At 56.1% G+C, this 17,412-nt stretch overlaps 1 protein-coding gene across 4 annotated transcripts in view; it reads right to left on the bottom strand.

Annotated features, from left to right (window-relative positions):
- ADISSP (adipose secreted signaling protein) overlaps window positions 1–17,412 on the bottom strand; it is a 174,443-nt gene that overhangs the window by 4,279 nt on the left and 152,752 nt on the right. For all 4 annotated transcript variants that reach the window (XM_065404864.1, XM_065404863.1, XM_065404862.1 and 1 more), the window contains one exon: window positions 10,264–10,386. In XM_065404864.1, coding sequence (XP_065260936.1) covers window positions 10,264–10,386 — 123 coding nt within the window. The remainder of the gene's footprint in view (window positions 1–10,263; window positions 10,387–17,412) is intronic.

Here is a 17,412-nt window from a genome sequence, read left to right on the forward strand (position 1 = left end):
TTAACTCAGTGAAAGGATCTTGGTGTCAATGTGAACAACTGAATGATAAGAGTTGTGCAAATAATGACTCCAGCGAACCTCCGAGTTACGAACACCAGAGTTACGAACTGACCAGTCAACCACACACCTCGTTTGGAACCAGACGCACGCAATCAGGCAGCAGCAGAGACCAAAAACCCCCAAATACTGTACAGCATAGGACTGTGCTAAACAAACTTCTACAAAAATAAAGGGAAAGTTAAAAAAAAAAAAAAGATTTGACAAGATAGTTTCTGTGCTTGTTTTATTTAAATTAAGATGGTTCAAAGCAGCATTTTTCTCCTGCAGAGTAAAGTTTCAAAGCTGTATTAAGTCAATGTTCAGCTGTAAACTTTTGAAAGAACCACCATAACTAGGACCCCTACCAAATTCACAGCCGTGAAAAAAGTGTCATAGACTGTGAAATCCGGTCTCTCCCCGCGTGAAATCTGGTCTTTTGTGTGCTTTTATCCTATACTATGCAGATTTCACAGGGGAGACAAGCGTTTCTCAAATTGGGGGTTCCGACCCAAAAGAGGGTCGTGGGGGTGTGTGTCACAATGTTATTGTAGTGGGGTCGCGGTATTGCCACCCCTACTTCCGTGCTGCCTTCAGAGCTGGGTGGCCGGAGAGCGGCGGCTGTTGGCTGTTGGATATTGTTGGCAATATCATACCATGCCACCCTTACTTCTGCGCTGCTGCCTTCGGCGTTGGGTCAGGACCCCTACAGTTACAACACTGTGAACTTTCAGATTTAAATAGCTGAAATCATGAAATTTACTATTTTTAAAATTCTATGACCATGAAATTGACCAAAATGGAATGTGAATTTGGTAGGGCCCTAGCCATAACCTTTTGTTCAGTTCCGAACAAGCTCCATTCTCGAGGCTGTTTCACTTCACTGGCAATTTTTAAAAGTCCAAAAAATGAGTTTCAGGTGGAACAAATTGTTTGATTTCAATTTTGACCAATTTAACATTTTCAATTTTTATAACAAGAAAATGTCATTTCAGCCTGCGATCGAGAGCCAGTGTGGACACTGGACCATAGCTTAGGAGACCCGGGATCTATTCCTGGCTCTGCCACTGGTTTGCTGGCTGACCTTGGGAAAGTCACTTTGCCTCTCTTTCCCCATCTGTAAAATGGGGATAATGCTACTGACCTCAGGTGCTTTGAATTCTACAGCTGATCTGAGCTAGGTGTTATCTCCACAGTAGCTGCACACACACATTAGGCATGCAATTGAGCATGCATTTTTCACATGCATGTTTGAACAAACAGACAAATGGGCCCTTATTCCCCAAACAACCTGACTGGGTTGGCCAACTAAGCCTTTCACGGGGCACCAACTCCCAGGACACACTGGCTTGGTTTGGGTTAGGTCCATCTCTGTGCTTCTGGGAACCTTCCCACCCACCCCGCAATTCTCTGCTCCCCACACCAACCTCCTTCCCGACTGTGCCAGGAGTCGCAGGACGGCCAGTCACTTCCCTGCAGCAGAATCAGCTCCAAACCGCTGCAGGACTCCAGTTTTCCTGGGGCTTTTATTGCAGTTTTGAAGTTTTATTAAAAACCACATTTCAGTGGATCTGCCGCTCAATCTTTGCTTCCATCGGCCGAGCAAGGGGGCAGGCTGCTCTGCGTATCGCTGCTAATGGCCCCCTCATCTCGCTTCGGCTTAATCTCCAGTTCATTAACTCCATTCGCTCGCAGGCGCCAGAGAAAACAAATTTCCTGCGCAGTGTGATGTTAACATAGGCAGGATATTAATTCGAGGGCTGATGCTTGTAAAGGATGGCTCCATATTGGACCCTCTGCAAGGGAACCTCCAACCTGGCTCCTGAGAATTGTCCAGCCCTGATTCCACAAAGCACGTACTTAACTTTAAGCATGCGCTTAAATCCTTTGCTGAATGGGGGCCATGGTCTCCTCGTGCTGTAAAGCCACTAGCCCGGGAGAGGTTCCTTGGACCGGCGCCTCGGGGCTGATCTCATTGACGCTGCAGCAAAGGGAGTCACTGCAGCCGATGTCATTCAGAGCAGAGCCTGGCCTAGCTGGGACACAGGCTTGGGCAAGGACCTTGCCGGTCTCCCTCCACCGCCTTATTTTCTGCTTCAGGAGCCGTCCCTAGCGGGCAGCGTATTTGCCACAGGGACCCCCAAACCAGAGCCACCTTCCGTCGCTTCCCAGGCGCCACAGCAGCATAGCCCCCCCATGCTGCCTCCCAACCCTCCCCCATGGCTCAGCGGGGGCTCCAGCCTGCGGGGCAAGACCCAGCGTTCTGTGAAGGCAGCAGGCTCAGTGTGATGTTACTCGGGGAATCCCCTGACCCCCGCCCTTCCCAGTCACTGTGGGGGGCCCGAAGAATGGCTCCCGTGGGATGGGGGAGGAAAGTCAGCACTCCTCTGTCCAACCGCGATGCCAGATTCGGGGCCCCGGGCAACCAGCAGATGACCTAAATAAACTGCATTTTGGAGGCTGCGCTCCGCTAACGGAATTCATCGTTGCAAATTCCATGGGCTGCTAACAAGCCTACAGAAGAGCCGCATTCCTGCACGCGTGACCCGGGCAGGGAGGTTACTACCCCCACCGGACAGGCAGCCCCGTCGCTCGCCGTTTGGCAAGTCCAGGGGCAAGAATGCTGCCAATGGTCTACAGCGTCTCACCGGGAGCTGGTGCCCAGCCGCTTGCACCCCGTTGGCCTCGGACGATGCGCTGATCTAAGCAAAGGCACCGCCACAGAGAGGGGATCCAGAGTTCCCCCCAGCTAGCAGCCTTGGGGATCCACCCCTCAGAATATAGGGGAGGTGTCCAGCAGTGGTTACAGACCCTCAGAAGCTCACATGGAGTTTCGCAGCAGCAGCAGATGCGGAGGATGTGACAAGCAGCGTCGGGCCCGTTAATAGGATGTGTCCAAAGCTGGGTAATTATTCCGAGGGAAAGGAGAGATTATACAGAATCAGCTTCAAAGCCGCCTTGCTGCATATCATAATGTGGTTAAGGAGAAAGCCATCTCTAATTAAACCAGGGAGAGAGAAGATGAATCCTCTACAGAGCCAGCAGATGGCAGCAAGGAGTTGAGACAGATTTGGAAAACCGCATCCGAGGGGGCTGCTTGGGCATCACGGATCCTAGAGCGTGTCTAACACTAACTACCCGTCCCTCGCCTTATGGGCACCCATCACCGTAGCCTCTGGGCAAGTCACATTAGCTGAAGAGGAAACGACTGGCTGTGGTGGGCACTGATGGCTGAACAAGTTCTCCTCTGGTTGTAAAAAGACAAGCGGGTAAGTCCATTCCCCACCTTCCAAATGGGGAAACTGAGGCACGGGGCGGTTTCCCGCAGTGCCAGTGCACCAGTGGCAGAGCCAGGGACAAACCCCAGGCTCTCTGTCGACTGGATCACGCTTTCGCTCCCGTGCCATAGGTAAGTTTGAGTTCCGAGTGGAGTCCAGCGCATTTTAGCACCAAATTCAGTGTTCGGGATTCATTATTTAAGCCCCAGGTCTGGTACAGGGAGACACTCACAGAGAAAGCAGCAGCTCTCCACTCCCTCAGCGCATGAGCTACGCTCGCTGAATGCCAAGTGACATTCCTTTCCCTCTGATCAGGTCAGACCCCGATCCCCGTCACACTGGTGTAAACCCAGCCTGCCACTCCCGAGTTACTCCGGATTCACACCAGTTCACCAAGATGCCAACACGGCCTGCGATTACAGTCACGGCACATGCTCAGCGTGACAGCGTCTGGGTGTCACGTATAATTCACACTTCCATTTAAGTCACTGCTGGCTTTGGCCTACACACTTGCCTGGGCCTCCCACGGCTATTACCTCTGCTCTTTGAGAGGCTGGGGAAGGCCATTTTAAGCAGCCCAGTCCATCTCCATCAGCTCCTGTCCAAGAGCTCTGCCAACCCCACTTTTGCTGCATTGCCGGGGCAGAGCCGTCCATTTTGATCTGCCGGGGAACGGCAGAGACGTCGCGGCCCGTCAAACACTGCAGCGAGGAGCTGCATGATGCAGCGCTGCGTCTGCGCTGGAAGCCGGCCGTTTCAACGGAAACCTCTCCTCGCTGTAGATCTAAATTGGACTGGGTGCCTGTGCCCCGAGCAACGGCAGCGCCTTATCACTCGCAGACGCAAGCGTTGCCTTCCGGGAAGAGGTACAGATCCAGCTGTTCCTGAGCCACCCAGCTGAGAGCAGCCCGAGGCACCACAAGTCCTGGCTTGCTGAGCCGTTGTAAGGAGCTGATCCAAAGGTCACTGAAGTCAGTGGAGCTGCACGTTGACTGCCCGAGGCTTTGGATCAGGCCTTAAATGTCCTGGCTCCCCATCCTCTCTCTCTCTCTCCAGCCAAGATGGTTATCGCTCCGTTGGCAGGCAGCGTCGGCCGTGATGCCAAGTGTCAGTTGCGGGCGCCAGGGGATTTCGGTCTCAGAGCTTGAAAAGCTGTTTTGTCCACTGCTGTTCTTCAAGCCTAATTTTCTCAGCGATTTTTTTTTATCATCAGGGTCGGTGGGAAGCCGCCAGCATGTCCGAGCTATGCTGGGATGAGTAACCCCTTACGCCGCAGCGGGGCTGATAAGAAGCTCAGGGAATTAAGGGGGCACTGTCGGGTTAAACATCGGCCTGGAAACAAGCTCTGTGTCTCCGAGTGGTGTTACTAATAATAACTGGGAGATTAGTAACATCAGGGGAAAGAATCTTTTAAAATCCAGGCCTCCATCCTGCAAACCTTTGGCACGTGCTTCAGCCGCGTCAGGGCTGCGTAATGTGCTAGGAGTCATGCCCGTGTTTGCAAGACAGGTGCCCTAGTTTGCTTTCTGCATATTGCTCAGCTTGGACAGCGTAGCCGGGCCGGTCAGTTTCACGGACCCGCCCCAGCAGCCCGTGTGGGTGGGGAACAAAAAAGCCGCCACGTGACGAGCCAAGAGCGTTTCCACCCAGCCGCCGGCTGAGTCAGCGGGGTGCTGCCAGCTCAGGTGGAATGGGACACACAGCAACAGCAGACTGCACGAGAGGCAGTGCCCGCGGGGAGGGCTGCAGGAAGGGCAGGTCTCCGGCCTGTGGTATGTAGGAAGTCAGACTAGGCCGTCAGCCTTGGAATCTGTGAATCGAGGGGTAAAACACGAGCAGCCCTTTCTGGACAGAAACACCAACAAACTCTGCATATTAGTTAGGGGACTCCCTGAACCCATGGGGCTCTCCCCCTGCTCTGTACCTGCTTGGAAGTAGGCAGGAGATGGGGGCTGCTTAACTGGAAACAACCTACAGCAACTTACCTCAAACAATTCATAGAATCATAGAAGATTAGGGTTGGAAGGGACCTCAGGAGGTCATCTAGTCCAACCCCCTGCTCAAAGCAGGACCAATTCCCAACTAAATCATCCCAGCCAGGGCTTTGTCAAGCTGGGCCTTAAAAACCTCTAAGGAAGGAGATTCCACCACCTCCCTAGGGAACCCATTCCAGTGCTTCACCACCCTCCTAGTGAAATAGTGTTTCCTAATATCCAACCTAAACCTCCCCCACTGCAACTTGAGACCCTTGCACCTTGTTCTGTCATCTGCCACCATTGAGAACAGCCGAGCTCCATCCTCTTTGGAACCTCACTTCAGGTATCAAGTATCAGAGGGGTAGCCGTGTTAGTCTGAATCTGTAAAAAGCAACAGAGGGTCCTGTGGCACCTTAAGACTAACAGAAGTATTGGGAGCATAAGCTTTCGTGGGTAAGAACCTCACTTCTTCAGATGCAAGAAGAAGTGAGGTTCTTACCCACGAAAGCTTATGCTCCCAATACTTCTGTTAGTCTTAAGGTGCCACAGGACCCTCTGTCACTTCAGGTAGTTGAAGGCTGCTATCAGATCCCCCCTCACTCTTCTCTTCTGCAGACTAAACAAGCCCAGTTCCCTCAGCCTCTCCTCGTAAGTCATGAGTCATAAGTCATGTGCCCCAGCCCCCTGATCATTTTCGTTGCCCTCTGCTGGACTCTCTCCAATTTGTCCACATCCTTTCTGTAGTGGGGGGCCCAAAACTGGATGCAATACTCCAGATGTGGCCTCACCAGTGCCGAATAGAGGGGAGTAATCACTTCCCTCGATCTGCTGGCAATGCTCCTACTAATGCAGCCCAATATGCCATTAGCCTTCTTGGCAACAAGGGCACACTGCTGACTCATATCCAGCTTCTCAATTCCTCCTCCCTTATCAATAACCCCCACAGCAACCTTCCCCTCCTGAGCTATTACCGTCCGTGAACTCCCCAAGACATACAGCAGGCAGCCAACTGGGTTTGAACCCAAAACACAGAGTTCCATCACTTGAGCTAAAGGCAACAGCTCAGCTGAGCAGCAGAAGTAGTAGGCTATTATCCTCTATATGGACCTGCCCCCCCACCCCAGCACCCTACATTTTATCTTGCCTTATTTAGCCCTTCAGGACAGCGGAGGCAGCTGTAGATTTGCAGAGCGTTGTGGAAATTAATAGTGACGGGTACAATATTTTATCAAAAGTCCTCAGCCCGGGATTTTGCCGCTTGCAGCTCAAAGAGAGAACAGCTGCTGTTGCCAGCTCAATCGCTCCGTTGCACTAGGGTAAGGATGCACGGGGGCTGATACGCCAGCCAGCACAAGGAGCAGAGCTCTCTTGGGCGCTAGGGGAGCTGGCTCTGGGCATGTGCTGGCAGCAAAGGGAGTCCCCGTCCTTTTGCAGGAGGTAATATATTCTCGTTTCAATCCCTGGCAGGTTAATAAACCAGGAGACATCTAAAGGGTGACGTAACTGAGCAGGTTGGCTCCTCGCGCCTTTGTGCTACGCTCGCTTCTCTTTATCAGGACTCAGGCAAAGGATTCCAGGATTTCAACTGAACTTGCTGCTTATTAACGAGGTGCTGGGACACACCCTCCACTGCACGGATGTCAAGGGTCCATTCTGAGCATTAACCATTGGGTCCATTCTGAGAGAAATTAACTATTGGAACAACTTACCCAGGGGCGTGGTGGATTCTCCAGCACCGGCAAGTTTTAAATCAAGACGGGCTGGGTTTTCTGGAAGCTCGGCTCTAGGGATTATTGTGGGGCAGGTCTCTGGCCTGGGCTATACAGGAGGTCAGACTGGAGGGTCACAATTGCCCTGGCCTTGGAATCCATGATCCTCTAGTCTGCCTTCCCGAGAGTACTGGCCAGAGAACCCACCCAGGGATCCTGCAGCCAGCCCAGTTTAGGTTGCCAGCTGCAGAGGTGGGGCCTGATCCTCTGGCCACTGAAGTCAACGGGAGATTTTCCATCAACTCCGACAGCCACTGGCGCAGGCCCCTCCCCAGCCTCAGGATCTGAAACTGCTCTAAGTCCAAGGATCGATGGATCCATGATTCTGATTCGGCTCCAGTTCCAAGAGGGGCTTTGGCTGGACCCGCCTGCGCTGTCACTCGCACAGCAAGCCCCGTAATGGTGTAATCCAGAGCGTGGGGCCATTGATCCTACTGCAGTAGGATAACAGACGAGCTCTGAGCCTGGCTGGCTGCTGGGGGAGAGGCCCCAGCTGGTGGAAGAGGCCAGGTGATGACAGCCCTGGAGACCTCTGCTTATCTGCAGAGCAGGGACAGAACGGAAGCGGCACAGCCAGCTTCTCCCAACCCTGCCCTGCCAACGTGTCTCTGCCTTGGCCTGGGAGGAATCCAGCCTTCATGGCCCACCCCACTCGGCCCCTGGCCTCTCTGCTGAGGTAGTCAATGAGAATGGCCAGTGGTGAGGGTGGTCACGTGGATGCTTCTCCCACTGGGAACTGGCCTGACATCCACCACACCCTTCATACAAGGGGCCATGCAATACAGCCAGAGGGCAGCACCCTCCAGCCATCGCCAATCTGGGCTTGATCAGAATAATCTGGAGAGGAAAGGCCCATCTCCTGTGGCGTCGGGCCTCCCCCTTCTGAATCTGCCAAGAGACAGAAGACTCCTTTGAGCCGAGCCAGGGCCCAATTCTGCAGGGGCTTGAGCATCTGAAACTTCTACTGAAACCGCTGGGAGACGCAGCCAGTCAGGGGCTAGCTCAGTAAATACGCTTGGGACAATTTGAAACACTGCTCTAGTCTGCCCTGCGTAGCCCAGGCCGCTCCATCCCGCCCTGTTACCCCTGCAGGGAACCTGGTCACTCGGGTCCGATTCAGCATTTCAGTCCCCAAGAAACCCAACAGCTGTGTGGCCCAGGCAGGGACAGGAGGGACCGAGGGGCGGCCAGTGCCCAAGGAGGTTGATCAGGTGAGATGTGCCCACATGATCCATCAGACGGCTTGTGTCCCAGGCTGCAGAGGCAGGTGAAAACCCCCAAGGGCCCTGCTCATCTGAGCTGGGAAATTCCTTCCCAGCCCCAAATCTGGGCATCCGTTTGGCTCCCAGCCTCGGTGCGACACCCCAACCAAGCACCGAAGACAGATTTAAAGTGTTGCGCCGCCGCTCGCCCCGCCTCAGCCCAGCCCTGCCCACGATGCACACAGGGCACGGGGAAGCAGCAAATCCACAATCAGACAATTCAACCCCACCCGGCTGGCTTGAGAATGGCAAGAGACACCCCCCACACACACACCTCCCGGAGCTCCCCTTCGCTAGGAAACCCCAGCCCACGTAAACCAGAGAGCAAGGGGTCAGCATCACAGCTTTGAACGCTTCACGTGGAGCCCCAGGAGTGTCCGTATCCATCCCCTTTCCCCCCGGCGTCCCGGTAAAGCCAAGCGACGTTCGCCGGGCCCAAGGGGACGGTGACAGAGGGTGGATCTGTCAGATCCCCGTAGCGTGCGGCCCGGCATGCAGCATGGGGTGTCTATAGTGGTTGGGACCCTAGAGCAGACGGCCGCTGCAGTTAAGAACCCCTCCCCCCGCCTTCCTGTTTTTCTCCCACTCTCCTTAGGCAAATAACAGGGGGCTCTAGGGGCATCTCTGTCCCCTAAGGTACTTATGTGGTCTCTGTTCTCCCAGTGCTTCACAATCCTCAGTGTATAATGGGACAGTGCTGCTTTCGCCACTGGATGGGTAGAAACTGAGGCACAGAGACTATGGGCCAGATTTGTCAAGGGATTTAGCACCTAAAGATGCAGGTAGGCGCCGGGTGGGCTTTTCAAAAGCCTCCAGGCACCTAAGTACCTTGAAAAATCCGGCCCTACGTCACGTAGGCAATCTGGCAGAGCAGGGTCTCGCTAAGTCCCCAGCTAGCGCCCAAACCACTGGACCCGTCTCCAGGGGTGGGAACCTGCTTCTCTTTTCTTTGCCCAGCCCCGTCCTTCCCAGACGGCTACAGTGCGGCTGGGGCATTCTGGGGGGGGGGGGGGGGGGGGGTTTCCATCACAGCTCTCTCCTCAGGAGGGGAGTCAGAAGGGAAGGTTACAAACGCCATGAAGGGGCTGGGCCGTGTCTCCGCCTACACACCTGCCCCGTGAGCACGGCTGAAAGGTGGGAGACTCGGCCCCTGACGCCCTCGTACCCAGCCAGGGGCCAGCTCACCGGGGTCATCGTCCTGCTTGCGAAGCAACTTCGCTCTGCGGCCCTGGAGCCAGCAGACCTATGAAACATCCACAGCCAAACCCAGATCACCTGGGGGCACCGGACTGGAAGGGACCTGCTGGGTCACCGAGTCCGGCCCCTGTTATCACAGGCAACCCCCACACACCAGCCCGATCACATGCCAAGCAAGCTCCATCTTCAAACTACTGAGACTGTGTCTCCCCCCCGCCCGCCGCCACTGCTCTGACCGTGCATGAATTCCTCCCCCCGGCCCCGCCGCCACCTCTCCGACCGCGTGTTCCCCACAGTCTTTGCATTGCCAGCCTGAATTTACTCCTGGCCAGTTTCTCCCCATTGGCTCTTGGGCCACCACTGTCCTTTAGCTTCACTAGCTCTTCCCCCTCCCTGGTTCCCCGCCCCCAGGGGATTTACAGAGCAATCAGATCCCCTCTCAGCCTGCGTTTTGCCAAGCTCTTCCAGCGCGCTGTCCTAAGACAGGCTCTCCATTCCCCGGGCCACCCTAGCAGCCCTCGTCTGCCCTGTGCCAGTCCCAATGCCTCTTTCTGGAACACGGGTAACCAGAATAGTGCACAGGATTCCAGGGGAGATCGTCTCTCTCTCTACTGGAAACACCTTGCCTGATGCGTCCTAAATCCCCTGGTCAGGCTGCAGTCACTCAGCAGGGCTGGATTCCAGACGGCCCATGCAGTGAAAGGCGCCGGACCCCGTTTCCAGCGCAGTTTAGAGGGCTACCTACCCATGACCCGGGCTTGAACGACCACTTTGACGCAGGCACCATCGTGGGTCTCGCTGGACAGCATCATCTCTTCTTTCAGGACCCCTTCTTTGTGCGCGGTGTACTCGCACTTAACACTGTAGCCTGGAATGGAGAAGGAATTAAAGCCAAGAGTCAATAGCCAAGCCCCTGGAAGGCAGCGTCGTGCAGGGGTTAGAGCTGGGAGATCTGGCCTACTCCTGACCTTGCCGTTGGTCACGGCAGCACCACCTCTGGGTCCCTCAACATCCCCCCCAATCCATACGTACCTAGCCCCCCCTTGCAACAGGGCTGTACGGCCCTCGAACTGAGGCACCCATTCCCACACGGTGCCTGGAGCCAGAAAGGAACTGGGGCAGCCAGCAGGCAATGGATAGAGCATGGGACTGGAACTCAGCAGACCTGGGCTCTACCACTGGATTGCTGAAGTGACTTTCCCAAGGTCACCCAGTGCCTCAGTTTCCACATCTATGAAATGGGGATAAAGATGCTTACTTTCTTGTAAAGCACTTGGCGACCGGCCCCCGGACACTCTCTAGGAGCCAGGTGGTAACGCAGGGAAGGGGTTAGGGTTGGCGAGGTTACAGATCCCCCTCACTTCCCAGGGCTGGAGAGTCAGCATGCTCAGGAAACACCTGCTCTAGAGCTCCACCGAGCACCGGCTGGTGCTTCGGATCAGTCCCGTCCATCACAGAGCGCGGGAGCTTCGCAGCGACGTTGGCTCTGGGCAGGGAGATGCTCTCCTGGCTCCTTGCAGCCGGGCTTGGGAAGCGTCCCTCTATTGCACCCCTGCCAGCAGCCCCGCCATGAACAGTGGCCCATGCCAGGAGGCCATTCCACCCAGCAAGTCGACGGTTCGGCTCGCAGCTCCTCAACGCTGCAGACTATGTGGGGCTGATCTGCGCAGACCTGGGGCTTTAATCCATCAGAGGAGAGCAGGTAATGTTTCCCAGACGCCCGACGGACCGAGCGAGCTCTGTTAGGTGCGTCTGTGCTGAGGCAGAGCCGGTGGCATGAACCGTCGTCTCTAACCAGGAGGGCCAGGGAGGGGACTAGATTCACCGTCTTTGACAGCAAAGCCAGTCAGAGCTGACAACCCACCCACTCCTCTAACCCAGCGCCCCACGGAGCAGCCATGGGGAGGCGAGGAAGCGCAGCAACAGGAAACAGCTTCAAGGAATTCACATCGGAGCCTGAGCTGAGCGATCGCTGTAGGTGGGACTCGCTGGTGCTGAATCCCACTGTATTGAGCAAGTGTAACGACCCGGCCCGAGGTCCTCAGCGGGGTTTGGACCTCGGCCTTTCAGCACCACTGCGCAGCCCGCTCGAGCTGAAGGAGCAACTCCTCTGGCTGGCTGGCAGCACTAGTGGGCTTTTATCTGCTGTGGACCAGTCACTAGAGGGGGCCACCGCATGCGCTTTGCCAGTGTGACTAAAAGGGAGTCACTCGCAGGCCCTGCTCAGCCCTAGGCGAAAAGGTGCTTCGAGCCCCCACTATGCTCCGGGGAGGGCGGGGGGGTGCAGAGCCGGGGCCCGGACACGCTGCAACTGCTAAGGGAGCACACGCTGCCCTCGTCTAGGGTCTGAGCCACAGCGCCCGGAGGCCCCAATCGGGATCCGGGTCGCACTGTACTGGGTGCTCTGCAACTATGCGGCCCCTGCCGGGGAGGGGGGGGGGGGGTTCGGGTTGAGAAAGGTGCAGCAGCTCCTGCTCCTGTATATGCCTCAGGGCCCCTTAGCACATGGCCTGCCCCTGCAGGGACCCCCCAAGGCCCCGCCCCTGCCCCGCCTCTCCCCCCGAGGACCTGCCCCCTGCCCCACCTCTACCCCCAAGGACCAGTCCCTGTCACTCGCTGGATTGTCTCAAGGAGCCTGCCTGCAGGTAGGAGGTGGCCCCAGCTGAGCAGAGGCTGGAACGGGTAAATGATCCAGCACCTCCCCCTGACCCGCGGTAACCAGACTTCTGGTTCAGGTGCCATTTAGGGTTGCCAGGTCCTCTTTTCAGGAGGAATTTCTGGTCGAAAACTGGGCACCTGGCAACCTTAAATGGCCCCCGGACACAGAAGCCAAAACCCGGAGTGTCCGGGTAAAATCCGGACGGGTGGCAGCCCTACCCACAACGCTCCCTTTATCTGGCAGCAGCTGGCAAAGCCAGGACTCAGCATCATTTCTCCACACTCCTCCTCGCCCTTCACACCCCGCGTTTCTCTCTCCCGCTGCACTAGGCCCGAGTGAAAATAAGCAGAGGCCACAAACTTGGATGGCCCCACCCGTTCATCGCCCCATGCAGACGTCTCAGAGCTCTGTAATGGAGCCCATTTCCCCCGGGGCACCTGGGGCAGAGTGGGGACTGGAGCAGATCACTGGCTGGTATATAGGGTTGGGGGGTAGAGCAAAATAGATGGAAGAACTGCAAGCCCTACAGCTAATCTGCTCTGGTACACTTGGCATTAGCCCCAAGGATCAGCTATCCCAGCTTCTGGACTGTCAGGGTCACCTTTACAATAAGGATCAACATCCCAATAGTCAAAGTTAAGTGGGAAACTGCATGTGGGAAAACGGAGTGCCCATTTGCACGCCCAATTTCTGTTACTGTGTGTGAAAATACGGTACATGCAAATACCCACTTTCTGTGCACACTCAGTCACCGCATTTGCACGTGAGGGGTGCCCCCTGGGCACAAGCTTCGTTAAGAGTTTGAACCAGTGGAACCGGAAGTCCCACGTGCGCTGGAGCTGAAGAGCAGTCTGTAAATGCAGATGATCAAACAGGTGCACAATTTGTCTCAGGAACAGAGATTTGGGATGCAGCATTTAAACCGACAGGGACATGTTAAGGGAGCAATACGTCCCACTGAGAGAGATTCCAGAGCGATGCCAAAATCCACACACACCACGAACACAAAGACAGCCCAACAGCTGATGGACAAGGATGTAATATGTCGTAACGCTGACCCATGTCATGTGATCACAGCCAGGAACTACAGAGCTCTTTCTCACCAGCTCTCCGGTCCATTACACACAACATACCCATTTGGAATTCTGCGCGATTACCCACAATGCTGTAGTATTTTCACCCGGTGCCCAAAAGATGCCACACACGTCACATGCCTCGAGGATCCTTGCTCCAAAGAAATTATGATGTAATATGGGCATTGCAGTAAATGCCCAAGACCCAGCGTGCTAGGTGGTGTACACCGGCAATCAGCAAGACACGATTAGCCAGTCGGCCACCCCCATTCGAGTCTGAGGGAATGGCCCTGGCGAGGCAGACTGTGTATCAGTCACACGCAGGAGTTCCCCCGATGATCCCGAGACAGGCTGAGCACCCACAACTCCTGCTGAAGTCCAAGGGAACCGCAAATAACTAGCGCATCTCAGGATCAGGCCTCGTCTACTGGCTTAGCACAGGATTGGGCATTCTAGTCCTAGCTCTGACAGCCCAGCTCCGTGCCTCAGTTTCCCTAACTGTAAAATGGCGACAACGACACTTTGTGAAGCAGGGTGAGGTGCGAGGCGTAACATACGTGGTGCTGGGAGCAGAGCTCGGAACAGACCCAGGAATCCTGACTCCTCAGGCCAGACTCTAACCCCGGGCCGCTTTGCAGGCAGCCAGACGGCTAAGCCAAGGAGAGGAAAAAGGAGTGGACAGACTGATAGGGAAGCAATGGGCCCAGGTGTTTTAAGGAACAACAGGCAAATGAGGAGAGGCAGGCAAGGGACAGGGAGTGGGGAAAACCGTGGTGTTAGGGATGCATCTGGCTGGACAGATGGCAACCCAGGAGAAGGTTTCCCCCCAGGCCTGACTGGGGAGATGGCTAATAAGGCCTGGCACCATCTGGCTCAGAGAAGAGAGAGCAACTTCCAATAGAGTAACAGACGATCTATGGCCTCCGGGCAGCTACGCTCAGCTGGTTTCCTCAAATGCAATTTAAGGACCAAAATGGACTTGATGGACTTGAATTCTTGGTCTGCTCAGGACTCATTTTAAAGCCCAACCCCAATGCGACTAGCTCACAGCCGCTCTGAACCTGGCCCCAGAGCGCTGAGTTGTTTTCACATCCGACCTGAACCTGGCACTTGTAGCCACGTCTCGCCGGGGCTGGGCCGGGTGGCAAGGTCGGGCACAGAGCAGCGGGAGCCGGCGCCAGCGGAGCAGCACGGCTGGGGTGCTGCAAATAGACCCACCTCCTTCTGCCTTTCCCAAACCTGCCTGACCCACCGCCCTGCCCCCACCCATGCCCACACCCCAGCCCTGCCACAGCCCTCCGCACCCCCAGGCAGTGGGATGGCCCCATTGTCCTGCAGGCACGGGGCAGCCCCCTCCCCTCCATCTGCTGCCACCTCCTGCACGGCCCCGCAGCAAGGCTCTGGGCACAGGGTGGGTCGGGTGGCGGAGTGGAAGTACTCACCTGCAGAGCCCACCGAGCGCCACCTCTTTGGATTTCCTGTAGTGCTGCAGCAGGCCCCATGAGGGTGGCAGGGCAGGGCAGGGTGGTGGGGCAGGGCAGGGTGCTGGGCAGGAGGTGCCCGGTGCGGTGTCCCAGCTGGCCACACTACTCCCCTGGCAGCTGAGTCTGTCTATCAAGGCAGGAAGCAGCTGGTGCGAACACACCGCTCCCTCCCTTGGCAGGGCTGCCTTCGCCAGCCGCCAGCCCATGTAAACAAAGGACTATTTGCCATGGCCCCAACCCTGCCAAGTCATCCCCCAGCGCCCGTCCCTGCTCTGCTCGGGCCTACTTGTAAAGCCCGACCCAAACCTGATCCAAGCATCCTCAGTCATTTCCACACCTGCCCCAACCCAAACCGACACCTGAGGTCGAGTCCCCTCGGGGTCAGGTCCAACTTGACGGTTCTTCCTCTGGATCTTAGGGTCATTATCAAGCCTGAGCCATGCAGCAGAGTAGAACCGTGCTCTGCCTTCTCATCTTTGGTACACTTTACTCCCACAAGGCTCAGAGCCTTGCACGGGTGCAAATCACAAGAGTGGTGAAGATGCACGTGCAAACGGCAATTTTTCAGAGGCTTATAACTTGGCCAAATTTGGGCCGCTTTTCACAGGGACAGCAGAGGGCATCTCTCGGACACCAGAGCTAGCCCCAGGCCTAGTTTCAAGTCCCTGCGACAAAGCATGGGGGTGCTAGAGCATTTCAACAAAACTGTTATAAGAGTTGTTTTCTTTAACATGGGCAAAACAATGTATTTTCCCCTAGACTCGTTCTCAAAGAACTGAACTATTTTTGCTAAAACTTAAAAAAAAAAAAAATCAGCTGGAGGCAGACGCCCAAGTGTGGAAAATTCCAGCCCAACTGGTTAAAGTTTGGTAAAGTTACAAGCAACTGAAAACAGGGACTTGTAATGGGAAGTGTCAGGTAACCTTAACTCTAGGTGGCGCTATCTATCATTCCTGCTTCTAAGGTATGAACAGCACCCAGCACAATGGGGCCCTGATCTTTGATGGGGGTCGCTGGGCTCTGGGCACTGTTGTAATATAAACCACCAGCCAATCTTCCAAGTCTCCAAAATGCCTCCTGGAATTTGCTCAAAACTTGCCGGAAAGGTTCTATCTTAGGAGAAGCTCTGGCATGTGACAAGCCATGTGGATTGGAGAAGCGGTAATTCTGGCTTAGCACGGGGAAGCCAGCTTCAGCCTCACCAATGCATAGGGTTGCCAGACCTCCAGGCCCTATTTCCCGGAGGCTACTGAAGCCAAACTGGGAGATTTTAGACGCTGAAAGTCTGGCGGCGCAGCGGGGCTAAGGCAGGCTCCCTGCCTGCCCTGGCCCTGCGCCGCTCCCAAAAGTGGCTGGCAGGGCCAGGTGGCTCTGCGCGCTGCCCGCGCCCCCAGCACCGATTCTGAAGCTCCCATTGGCTGGGAACTGTGGTCAATGGGAGCTGCGGGGGTGGTGCTTGTGGGCACGGGCAGCGCACGGAGCCCCATTCCATCACACACACACACACACACACACACACCCCGGGGCCACAGCACAGGTACATGCCAGCCACTTTCGGGAGTGGCGCAAGGGCAGGCAGGGAGCCTGCCTTAGCCCCGCTGCGCCGACGACCGGGAGCGCCCCGAGGTAAGTGCCTCCTGGCCGGAGCCTGCACCCTCCACACCTCTTGCGCCCCAACCCCCTACACCAGGCTCAGCCTGGAGCCCCCTCCCACACTCCGAACCCCTCGGCCCCACCCCGCAGCCCACACCCCCTCCCACACCCCAACCCCTGCCTCGTGAAAGTGAGTGAGGGTAGGGAGAGCGAGCGGCAGAGGGATGGGGGATGGAGTGAGCGGGGCGGGGCCTCGGAGAAGGGGCAGGTCAGGGCATGGGTGATTAGACAGTTGGCAACCCTACCAATGCAGGGTCTATTGTAGCCAGCATTCCCTCATTACCGGAGATCGGCAGTACCCTACATTGTCAGAGGTCGCTGACCCTTAGATCGCTTGGCTTCTCTCCCCGCTCCATGAACAGAGCGCTCTTGTGTTTACCGGGGAGAAAGTTCCAGGTCAAAGAAACATGCTGAAAGGTGGCAAGGTGTGTGCTCCCTGATCTCTGGGGGGAGGGAGTTCCAGAAGCCAGGCCAGCTGCTGCGATAACGCCATCTCCACCTCCCCTGGAGAGCTCCCTCGCTCCTGCAGAACACCAATTTTGGAGCAGGCCCTCAGTGTGGACAGAGTCCTTGACTGGTCCTTGATCTAGGCTTTGTCCTCACTACCCGCCGATCCGGCGGGTAGCAATCGGTTTTTCGGGGATCGACTTACCGCGTCTAGTGAAGCCGCGGTAAAATCGATCCCTGATCGCTCTGCCGTCGACTCCGGAAATCCACCTCGGCAAGAGGCGGCAGCGGAGTCGGCGGCAGCGGTCAACTTTCCCGCGTCCTCACCGCCAGGTAAGCCGACCTAAAATACGCAACTTCAGCTACGGTATTCACGTAGCTGAAGTTGCGTATCTTAGGTCGGACCCCCGCTGCAGTGTAGACCTAGCCCTAGACAAGATCCTGCCCGTCCAGGGCTTGGGAGATCAGGGTTGGATACCTTTCTACTAGAACCAGTTCCAATTCCTCGCTGCCATTCTTTAGCAGGCAGGACGAGAGTCATTCCCCACAGGTTCCACAATCTAGAGCCGGAGGCAAGG

This window comes from Emys orbicularis, chromosome 5 (assembly GCF_028017835.1).
Source record: "Emys orbicularis isolate rEmyOrb1 chromosome 5, rEmyOrb1.hap1, whole genome shotgun sequence".
Lineage (NCBI taxonomy): Eukaryota > Metazoa > Chordata > Testudines > Emydidae > Emys > Emys orbicularis.